This window comes from Gracilinanus agilis, chromosome 2, assembly GCF_016433145.1.
Source record: "Gracilinanus agilis isolate LMUSP501 chromosome 2, AgileGrace, whole genome shotgun sequence".
Taxonomy (NCBI): Eukaryota; Metazoa; Chordata; class Mammalia; order Didelphimorphia; family Didelphidae; genus Gracilinanus; species Gracilinanus agilis.
Genome location: NC_058131.1, coordinates 557,585,259 through 557,597,001, shown reverse-complemented (window position 1 = coordinate 557,597,001; position 11,743 = coordinate 557,585,259). Strand labels below are relative to the sequence as shown.

At 36.4% G+C, this 11,743-nt stretch overlaps 1 protein-coding gene and 1 non-coding gene across 2 annotated transcripts in view; both read left to right on the top strand.

Moving 5' to 3' along the window:
• Positions 1 to 4,255, top strand: part of LOC123236086 (olfactory receptor 4L1-like) — a 7,072-nt gene extending 2,817 nt beyond the window's left edge. Inside the window, exon 2 of the mRNA XM_044662347.1 lies at positions 4,243 to 4,255. Within this exon, the coding sequence (XP_044518282.1) occupies positions 4,243 to 4,255 (13 nt within the window). The remainder of the gene's footprint in view (positions 1 to 4,242) is intronic.
• TRNAL-AAG lies at positions 3,859 to 3,940 on the top strand. Its single transcript has one exon. It is a non-coding gene; the product is annotated as a tRNA-Leu (tRNA).
• Positions 4,256 to 11,743: the final 7,488 nt, after the last annotated feature.

Sequence of the window (11,743 nt, the reverse complement as noted above, 5' to 3'; positions counted from 1 at the left end):
CCTTAGGCCCCTGGGCCCTGAAGTAATATGAAATGAGACTTGATTGAATGAATTGGGTATAATTAGTCTGGAGACTTGGGGGAGGGGATTCCCATTCTAAATTGTTTGAAGACTCTCTTATCCAGAAAAGGGGTTAGATGCCCTGCTTGGTCCTAGAGTTGGACCTGACACAACTAGAACCAATAATCACTCATGTTTATATAGGGATTTAATGCTTGCCCAGCACTTTATATACCTAACTTCAGTTGATCCTCAAAATAATGCTCTGAAGTGTTGTGGAAGATGCAGGGAAAATTCTATTAGCAGAAATGCTAGTAAGAGAAATAAAGTCTCCAAGCCAAAAAGAAATAGGTTTCTTGAGAGAAAGCGTTATATTCGTTGCACATCTATATATCTCCCTTGGACCCCTTTATTTATAACAAAAGCCAGTCTCACAATAAAGCCAGCCTTGGGGTTCATGGGCCAGCCCTGGAGCTGCTAGAGTAGTCTAAGGGGTGATGGAATAGCCCCTGAGCTGGTAGAATAGCAGCTCCCCAGGTGTGGAGTAGCAGCCCTCCTAGGCCTGGGCTGATGAAATAGCCTTGGAGCTGGTGAAGCAGCCCCAGTGTGGATTAGGGTTTGCATATTTATTCAGGGTTTGGGGCTTTATTGCCTCCCATTCCAGGAAAATTTCCACCTTTCCCAGAGTAGCCCATCCCTGGGCATTACTGTGCATTATAGGCTGAGAAGAAGAGGGTCAGAATTCAGATGGAGGTGTGTTTTGGGGTTAGGGGTGAGGTTGGGGGGCATGTCCCATGTTCCTCCCATTGTTCCACTTGCCATCATTTGTCAGTGTAGGAGAGGTCTCAGAACCCATCTGAAGAATGTCTTCATCAAAGATGGGAACATGGGAGGGGGAGGAATATAGTATAGTAGATGACCACTATAGGTAATTAATAATGCCTAACAGTTTAGAAGAAGGGTAAATACAGAAGAATATGAACAATTAATAATACTGAACAGTGCGAAGCTGGTAATAGTAGAGAACTAGTACAAGTGAATAACAATACAGAATAGTCCATTGATTAATAATACAGATTCTGCAATTTATTATGTTTGATTAATGCTGAAACTACAGATTTTGCAGTTTATTCTTAACTAATACTAACTTATGAGAAATCCAAGATTTCAGAACACGAGAGTCCCGTTTCTATTGCTGTCCCTTACTGCCCACTGCTCACCTCCAACAAAAGTAGGGGCTATTATAACCTCCATTTTGTAGATAAGAAAACTGTGCTTCAGTCACAAAGTCCATCAGCATCTGAGGCTGAATTCTAGTGTGGATCTTCCTAACTACAGGTCCAGTATTCTATTTATTATATCCCACTACTAACTCTTCTATCAATAAGTAGAACTTCCAGAGTCATTTCTGCTCATTCCCAATAATGAAAGCAATCCAGTGATGAAATGGATTGCCTAAAAATGAAATGTGCTACCAATTACTGAGTAAAGTAAAAGATGTTCTCCTCGGATGATAAGAACTAGAAAAAAACATAGCAAATGGATGGAAGTTCATTATCAAGTCTCCTCCGTATGAATGTAAAATAAAATTGTACCCCTTATTCCACCAGACTAACGTCCTTAGACAGGACATAAGAAGCCATGAGGCTCTCTGGCTCCCAGAAGAGGTTGATCTAAAATGCTCTTCCTGGAAGAGGTTGATCTAAAATGCCAGGGAGCTACCTCAAGTCCTGACTTTGTGGATGGCCTGTCTATACTCTAGAGCTGGGGACCTGGATAGAAGTTAAACCTGATCAGTCAAAAACACAGGAGAGGAGTCATCAAAATTGGCTTTATAAGAAAGGGAACCAGGGCAGTAAAAGGCTTTTTTAAGCCTGGGATTCACTCTCCCTCTGATTTGGTTTAACACTTGACAGGATCTGATTGGGTGATCTAGGCTTATAGCAGCTTGGGCCCTAGCCTGGAAGGGGAGCCAAGAAAGTAGATTGGGCTTAGAGATTTTTTTAGTTAGGGTTGCCATGTGATTCTCTCTCTCTTTTTCTTTCTCCAACTTTCATTAATAAATGATTATAAGTTAATATGCAAATACGCAGGATTTTTAATCATAAAACTTCCAAAGTTCTCTAACCCCAACCCAACAATAATGCCTGCTTGCTATTATCCCTTGAGATTTCTTCTTCTACTGAAATGCCCCTGGAGAAGCACCTAGTTCTTCCTTTCTCCCTGGTGTTACTTTACTTCCCAAAGACACAAAACCCACCTCGTCTCTTCCCCCTGCTCCCAAAAGGGAATATTTCCACATGCTAAGTCCAATAGAAAAGAATTAATGCCCTGGTCCTAAGGATTCCCTGGAGAGGAATAAGTTAAATGGATACTTGGGATATCGCCTCAATTCACATCTTGCACTCACTTTGAGTTTTTTATTACTTCTCCAGAGGCACTCATCTTGGAATTCTTTGGCTTTTCCACCAAGCCCCTTTGAAGGGAACCTCCTCCCCACACACATTTTTCAGCTATCTCTTGTGTGTCATCTTCCTCCATTAGGTTGTAAGCTTCTTGAGAGCAAGAACCCTTCCTTTCCCTCTGCTTCTCACACTATATTATTTCACAAGGTGATCTCATCAGCTCCTTTCATAGGATTCAGTTACCATCTCTATACTGATGACTCTCAGATCTACTTAATGCAGCCCTAACATGTCTCCTAACTTCCAGATTTGCATCTCCAGCTGCCTCTTGGACATTTCAATTTGATGCCCTGTAGATATCTTAACACTCAACATTTCCAAAACAGAACTCAATCTATCACCCCCCTCTTCCCCAACCATCTCTTCTTCCTTTTAAAAAGTTTATTTGTTTGTTTGTAACATTTAAGATATTATGAAAATCAGTTAACTCTCTCCCCACCCCCTTTAAAGAAGGCAAAATTTGAGAAAAAAGATGCATGTATACATAAAACTATGTCTTATTTCTATTTATTAGTTTTTTCTCTGGAGATTGCTATCCTCCCAATCTTCCAGGCTCACAAGTACAGTCCTGGACTCCTCATTCTCTCTCACTACCACCTTTCCATCCAATCAAAATATCAAGTACCACCTTTTTTCCTAGCAACCACCTCTCCTCCTATGCTGAAATCACTCTGGTGTCCCCCAACCCCATACTCCTGAGAACTCATGCCTGGACAATCAGAATATCCTAATTATTGGACTCCCTGCCTCAACCCTTTCACCACTCCAATTAACCTTCCACTCAGGTGTCAAATAGGGTATTTGTATTCCTAAAATGCAAGTCTGCCCATATATGCTCCTATTCAATGAGCTCCAGTCATTCCCTTTTACTTCCAGTATCAAATATAAAATCTTGTTTGACTTTTCATAACTTGGCTCCTTCCCTTTCTAGTCTTCTTACTGCTTACTCTCCTCTCCATCCTCCCTTCATCCTTCATGTTCTTTGCAGTTCAGTGACACTGGTTTCCTTGCTGTTATTCCTACAAGATAATCTCCAAAATCCCAGAATTATCACTGGCTGCCCCCTATGTACAGCACTGCCCTCCCTCCTCCTCTCAACCTCCTGGCTTCCTTCAAGTCCCCGTTAAAATACCACCTTCTAAGAGAAGACTTTACCAATTTCCCTTAATGCTAGGGCCTATTTTCATTGATTTTCACCATTGGGCTTAGTCTATATCTTCTTTACGCATAGAATTTTTATGTCGATTTTTCCATTTGGCTTTGAGCTATTTGAGAACAGGGGACTGGATTTTGTTTCTCTTTGTGTTCCTAGAACTTAACCCAAGATCTGGAACATAACAAGATTTTAGTAAATACTCGTAGACTGACTGGCAAAGGAGGGGGCTTACAGGACGGTAGCGTGGCCGAGCGGTCTAAGGCGCTGGATTAAGGCTCCAGTCTCTTCGGAGGCGTGGGTTCGAATCCCACCGCTGCCAGTTTGCTTTTCATAATAAAAATCATCAGAGCTTGTAAGTATCGAATTAGTCTTTCGAAATATCTCTTTCGATTCTTTCCTTCAAAGACTCGATTTATTAGAGAGAATGAGTGAGTAATGATCCATTATTTCCAAATACGGAAGATCAGATTGGGGAAAAGAACCATGGTAGAATCAGGGAAAGAATGTGGAACTCAAAATGTTAGAAAGCAAACTCCGGAAGCTGTTTTTACATATGTGTGGGGTAAAATAAAACATTTTAAAAGGGATGAGGTGGGGACCATGACATCAAAAGTTAAAAAGCCAAGTGACTTAATGGATTGAGAATATAATCTGGCTTCAAACACATCCTCGAAGGGTGACCCTAGGTAAGTCACTTAACCCCCATTGCCTAGCCTTACTTCTCTCCTGTCTTGAAATCAATATTGATTTCAAGACGGAAGGTAAGGGTTAAAAAAAAGTTTAAGAACTCCTTTTCTAAGAGAAATAAAATAAACTCTTCTGAAAATATGGTTTCTAAGATCAAGTTTCAGAACAGACAAGCAGAGAGGAGAGAGCCAAAATGAGGTTAATTGTGATATAGAATAAGTAAACCGACACGATATTTCGTTACATTTTCAAATGAAATCCAGCATCTCTGCAACGATAAAGTAAGTGATCAAATATTAGGCATCAACTGAAAGGCAAGAATCTAAAGGTTCGGAATGGAGGAGGGTCCTGCGGTAGTAGGGAGGACTGGAATGTAATGATTAAGAAATCTAGACTATAGATGACTATCAATCCAAGTTCTTTGAGAGGATGTTTCCGTCCAATCTGTGACTTAGCTTAAGATGCCATAGGAGTTTTGTTAGTGGTTTCTGAAAGATATGATTTAATTTCTCACTTTTAAGAGGTGCATCCAAATAGGAATAGTCCTCTGCCCTAGCAACTTGATGTGAGTAGAAGATGGGAATCAGTACCGAATGCAATTTCTCAAGACCCTACTCTCACACAACAGGATTTAAGAAACTCGCCTTTAGAAAGAACTAGGATCCTGCATCGTCTGATTTCTAAACGGGCTGGGGCAGGGCATGACTGCGTCCTAGTTAGGAGAGAGATGTGCAACTCCAAAAAAGATTTCCCCACCCCAATTTCTTCTGCTTGCGCCCCAAGCCTTAAAGAGCTTCATTTTTCTATAATTAGATAGATGAATTTGAGAGCAATTTATTAGACTCTTCGAGTTGGTGAACCCTGAAAAGCAATGAAACCTTCTCTCTAATTGCGCTCCCTCTCCTCCAGGTCTGAAAAGGTGCTCGATTTTGAATGCGGCTGGGACGTTATTTCCCTTGTTCCATGAGCTAAACTAGTAGTCCTCAGTTCAAGCATCTTAACATTTCATTAGCTTTTTTTAACCAGCTACTTCAGTTGTTGGTTTGCATTAGGAGTCTTGCAATCAATTCAAACCTGGAATTTTTAAAAACTATTTTTACATGCATTTTGTAAACAAAGTTCCCATTATAAACACACATAGTACAGGAAGACAAACTTACATACTGGCCACTTCAGAAAACATGTCTGTATTTTCAGTTCATCGTGTCTCCCTCACGAGGTAGATACCCCGTTTCATGTCCATTCTTTTAGACATATGGTTTATCATTGCATTGGTCAGAGTTCTAAGTCTTTTTAATTTTTTTCCCCTACAGTATTGTGTAAATTGCTCTGGTAGTTCTGCTCACTTCACTTTGCCTCATTTCATTATGGTCTTCATGGGTTTCCCTTGAAGCTATCCTTTTCAGTCACGTGACCCTTTTTGCCTCAATTTCCTCATCTGTAAAATGAGCTGGAGAAGGATATAACAGACCACTCCAGTATCTTTTCCAAGGAAACCCCTAATGGGGTTCTGAAGAGTTGGACTCAAATGAGTCAAGGACAACATCCAGTACAGCATTTCATGTGGCACAATAGTATTCCAATATATTCTTATAAGATAATGTATTTAGCTATTTTTTTCCCCATAAGATAGCCTTTGATTTCCCTTTGGGCTATTATGAAAAGAAATGCTATAAATCTGTTTGTAGATAGAGATTTTTTTCTCTTTCTTTGACTGGGGGGAATATCAATTTAATAGTGGTATAGATAGGTCAAGGTATATATACAAATTAGTAAGTTTTAGAGCATAGTTGAACATAGTTTCTTAGAATGACTGGAACAATTATTCCAAAGACAATACACTTGTTTGTCTGTTTTCCCACAGCCCCTCTAGTATTTGTCATTTGCTTTTTCTGCCAACATTGCCAAATACAAAGAGGAATCTCTGAATAGATTTAATTTGCATTTCATAAGCCATTAGTAATTTAGAGCATTTTTCATATTTTTTAAAACTATCTGTTTGGAAAATTATGTTCATATCATATCCTCTTAGCTTTATAGATTTGAACCAGTCTCAAATTACTGTATATGTAGACTTTAGCAGAAAAACTCATAGCAAAGACTTCCTCCCCATGTGTTTCCCTTTTAATTTTAAAAGTATTATATTTGTACAAAAAATTTTAACTTTATATAATCAAAGTTATTCACTTTATTTTATGTGATCCTCTTAATCATTTGTTTATTGAATCAGTCCTTGAAATGGATTGAATCTGAAAGGCAGTTTCTCCATTGTTCCTCTGATTTCTCATGTGACTTTTTATACCTGCCATGTGTCCATTTTGTGCTAATCTGGGCGTATGGTGTAGTGTTGGACTAAGTCTAATTTTTTCCAGATTATTGTCTTGTTTTGCCAACAGTTTTGGTCAATCCTTTAGTAACTGGAATCTCTGAGAGTACTAAACACTATGCTAGTGTTGGTTTGCTTCTGAATATGCTTTTCTTAATCTGATCAACCTTTTACTTTAATCAGTATCAAATAATTTTAATGATTACTACTTTGTAGGACAGTTTCAAATTTGTTGCTTCCTTCTCATTTTTTTTATTATTATCATTACCTTTGTGAATATTGATCTTTGTTTCCTCCATGTGAATTTCTTTATCATTTTTCTAGGTTTATATAAATATACTTTTGGGAGTTTGGTATAGCATTATAGGAGTAACTTAATTTAGATAGACTTGTCACTTTTATTATAATAGTTTGACTTACCCATGAGAGTAAACATTTCTCTAATTATTTCATTTTATCTTTATTTCTGGAAAGAGCATTTTATAGTTGGAGTCATATATTTCCTAGTGACATATTGATACATACACTTTCAAACAATGATAACTTCTGGATTTATGGAGTTAAAAATTCAATTTTTATTTCTAGCTCTTTCTATTGGGTTTTGTTGTTGATATGTAGGAATGAGAATGATTTTTATATATTCATTCTACATACTGCAACTTTGCTGAATGTATTGTTTCAAGTCATAAGTCATGTTTTTTTGCTTAACTTGGGGTATCAAAAATAAGTCATCACATGAGACAAAGATTATTCCATTCATTTCTATTTCTTTTTTACAACTTCAGCTAGCATTTCTAGGTAAATAGTAGTGGTGATAATGGGTTAATATTTAGTTGTAAATATTTTTCTTTCACCTTTTGGAATATAATATTACAACCACTCTTTTCATTTATACTGGCAAATATCAATTGTTTTGTAGTCATTGTAGTGACTTCTTGTAACTGGAACTATTTGTTTTGGGCTGTTTGTAGGTTTGTTTTTTTTTCTTTTATCTGAATGAAAGCTCTATTTTCCTGATATTCCTGGAATTTTTGTTTTGGGATTTCTTTCAAGAGGTAACTAGTGGGTTCTTTCTCTTTTTCATTTTTCCTTTTGGTTCTAAGAGTTCTAGGAAGTTTTTATTCATAGTATCTTGAACGATAATATCCAGGCCTTTTCTGATCATTATTTTCAGATAGTGCAATAATTCCTAAATGGCTTCCCTTTGACCTCTTTTCCAAATCACTTGTTTTTGATATTCTATATGTTAAGATTTTCTTTTTCTTTCAATATTTTTTTTTTGTTTAGACATTTCTTACTGATTTCTTTTCTGCCTGGTTCATTCTACTTTTCAGGACAACTAATTCTTTGGTAGTTTTCCAATATCTATTCTAATGGATCTTCTTGTCTTTCTTTCCTGTCTGATTTTTCCATTTTGCATCCCATTTAACTTCTTCAAGATATTCCTCAATTATTAATGGTGATTGTCCACACACATCTGCATGAGATTAGTAGTAGACTTAAGCCTGAGCACACACATAATCGAAACATAGATTCTACTTGGACAATTATTGTTTAGAGAGCATAAATACTCTGCAAAAATCTTACTTTAACACTCATTTTATTATGAAGGCAATCCTGCATTCCTACAGGGTTGTGGTATTGAAGAAAAAAAAAAGTCCTATTGGGTATGACCAAGCTGGAATGACTTGATTTTGGAAAGAATAAGGTCTTGGTTGCCTAAAGATCAATCTAGTTAAATATGGTCCTGGTAGTATATGTTAACTGAGAACCAGATGTCTAAGGTAATTAAATTAAATCTTGATAGGAACATAGAGAAAGGGGCCTAATATCACATTGCTACAGCAGTTGTAATTGTTGTTTTAGAAAACAGTATGGAAGTATACATTAAGAGCTGTAAAGCTATTCATGCCCATTAACCTAGGGATCCCATAACTAGAATTTGGCCCCACAGGCATTATTGAGAGGGGAAAAAGCTGTGTGTATATGAAAATATTCATGAAGACTTTGTTTGTAATGACAAAATAACTGGAAGTAACACAAATACAATGATTGGTAGAAATGGCTGAATAGATTGTGACATTTCAATGTAATGGATTGTATTGTTATTAGGAATGACAAATATTGGAAATATAAAGAAAATAAAGGAATATATGAAGAGATGAAAAGAGAAAAAATGAATATAACATACCATGATTACATTTTTAAAAAGTAACCACAAGAACAAGAGAAAAAAGTATCCAGGTAAAACAAATTGAAAGAGAACTAAAAAGCAGAAGATATTTCTATCAGCACATATATACAACTTACATATTTTAATTAAATTGTAAACAATGTGGAGTTTGTGGTTTCGCTCGCAAAATTTTAATGCATTTGTTTACTTAAATGATTTTTTGGTGGTGGTTGTGGTAATGGTTACTAAAATAAATATTGATTAGGGAGTTTGGTAATAAAGATTATATTCTAGATTCATGAAGGTGTTTGGCAACCATAGAAAATCAATGAACCTCTTTGTATTGATCCCCATTTGCCAAAAGGGAATAATATCACTTTGTAAAAGCTAACCTTTTGAGTCCATTATCACTACAAAAAAAAAAAGCCACAAAATCAAGAGAAAAAATCAAAGGAAAACAAATTCAAAGGAAACTCAATAGCAGAAGGTGTTTATATTAGCACATATATGTAATGTAAAAAAAAGGTTCTTTTATATTAAAGTCATTGTGTTATAAATACCATATAATATAAAAACCATAATGTGTTAATATACCAACATATAATAAAAAGCATAATTTAATATACCAACAGAAGAGATGTAAACGCCATAAAATAAAATAATTGCTACTTTCAAGGAGCTTACATTCTACTAGTTGAATTATTTGATTGGTAAAATCCCTTCTAAGTTTGAGTATTCTGTGGTTTTACTGCAATAAGATGCTGGGGATAATACATGATGAAAGGCGAACATCTCTATTATCCAGTTATTCAGTCTCTTAAGAATTGGTTCTAACCAAAGAGCTATTGAAGGAGTGTTCATGTAACTCGTAGGCCAATCCACTCAGTAGAAGGGAAGGAGTAACATAAGTCTCCAGGGCAGTGAGAATATACACTATTAGGTAAACATGAGGGTACCAGAGTACATGTGGAAGGGCAAACAAAGTGACCAAAGACTGAGAGACAAATCTAGGAAATTTTAAAAAGAAAATGTCAGCCATAAGAGTCTCAGATTGAATGAGACAGTTGCTATGAGATCAAAGCATGTGCAGGAAATATGACAATAATATTGGGTTTCTAGAATTATTTGGATTACTAAATCTTGACATAAGGTACTGCCTTTCTTTTGTCTTTCACTCTTCCCTTTCCAGGGAAAGAATTTAAGATGAAGCAAGAGATAGGAAACATTGCAAAATGTAAAATGTACTTTGATTATATCAAACGTAAAAGTTTTTGTACAAATAAAACCAATGCAATCAAAATTAGAAGGAAAGCAACAAACTGGGAGAACATTTGTATAACAAAACTCTCTGACAATGGATTAATTTCCCAAATATATAAGGAACTAAGTCAAATTTACAAAAAAATCAAGCCATTCCCCAATCAACAAATGGTCAAGGGACATGAATAGGCAGTTTTCACACGATGAAATCAAAACTAACAATAAATACATGAAAAAGTGTTCTAAATCCCTCCTGATTAGAGAAATGCAAATTAAAACAACTCTGAGGTACCACCTCATACCTAGCAGATTGACCATTATGACAGCAAAGGAAAATGAGAAAGGTTAGAGGAGATGTGACAAAATTGGGACTCTAATACACTGCTGGTGGAGTTGTGAATTAGTCCAACCATTCTGGAGGACCATTTGGAACTACAGTGCAAAGGGCTTTAAATGAATGCCTGCCCTTTGACCCAGCCATACCACTGGGAAAAGACTTTTACAAAAATATTTATAGCAGTGCTCTTTGTGGTGGCAAAAAATTGGAAAATGAGGGAGTGTCCATTGATTGTGGAATGGCTGAATAAATTGTGGTATATGCTGGTAATGGAATAGTATTGTGCTGAAAGTAATAAAGAAATGGAAGAATTCCATGTGAACTGGAATGACTTCCAGGAATTGATGCAGAGCAAAAGGAGCAGAACCAGGAGAACATTGTACACAGAGACTGATACATTATGGCACAATCAAACATAATAGACTTCTACTAGCAGCAATGCAATGACCCAGGACAATCCAGAGGAACTTGGGAGAAAAAAATGCTATCCACATCCAGAGAAAGAACTGTGGAACCAGAAATGCATTAGAAAAATATATGCTCAATCACATAGTGCGATAGGGATGTGATTAGGGTTTTGATGTTAAAGGATCACTCTACTGAAAATATGAATAACATAGAAATATATTTTGAACAATGATACATGTGTAGCCTAGTGTAACTACTTGTCGACTTTGGGAGGGGAAAGGAGAGAGAGGAGGGGGGGATTATGAATCATATAACCATGGGAAAATATTCTAAATTAAAATAAAAAAAACCTCTCCCCTTTCCAAAGTGTGCTTGTTCCCCAATCTCTATTTCTTAAGAGTTTGTTTTCTTGGTTTCTTTTTAAAATATGATTAAACATATTAACTACTAATTATTACTAAAAAAAAATCAAAATGTAATATTGATTACTAGAGTATGCAGGTCAAGTTCCCAGTATTAGATACAAATAGCTAGAATATATAGCTCATACTCAAATCATTAAATACGTGGAGAAGGTTTACATTGACTGTGGCTGGAAATTTGGGATCATGAAAGTTGAGTGTATGCAAAGGAGCCAAACAAAGGAAAGGATCCTAGAGGTGAAGGAATTTGATCTCCACTTGCTCTGGATCACATTTGTGGTATTGCAAATGTTTCCTGCACCAAATTCGGAATTTGCAAAGGAATTCTCTTGAGCTGGGCTATCGTTGATCAATCCATTGACAGAACAGAAAATGTTCAAGCCCTTATAATGTTCTAATTTATGCTAGATCATAGATTTAGCCCTGGTGTTAGAAATAAAATGAAATTGTGCTTGCTTTTGTGTGTGTGTGTGTGTGTGTGTGTGTGTGTGTGTGTGTGTGTGTGTGTG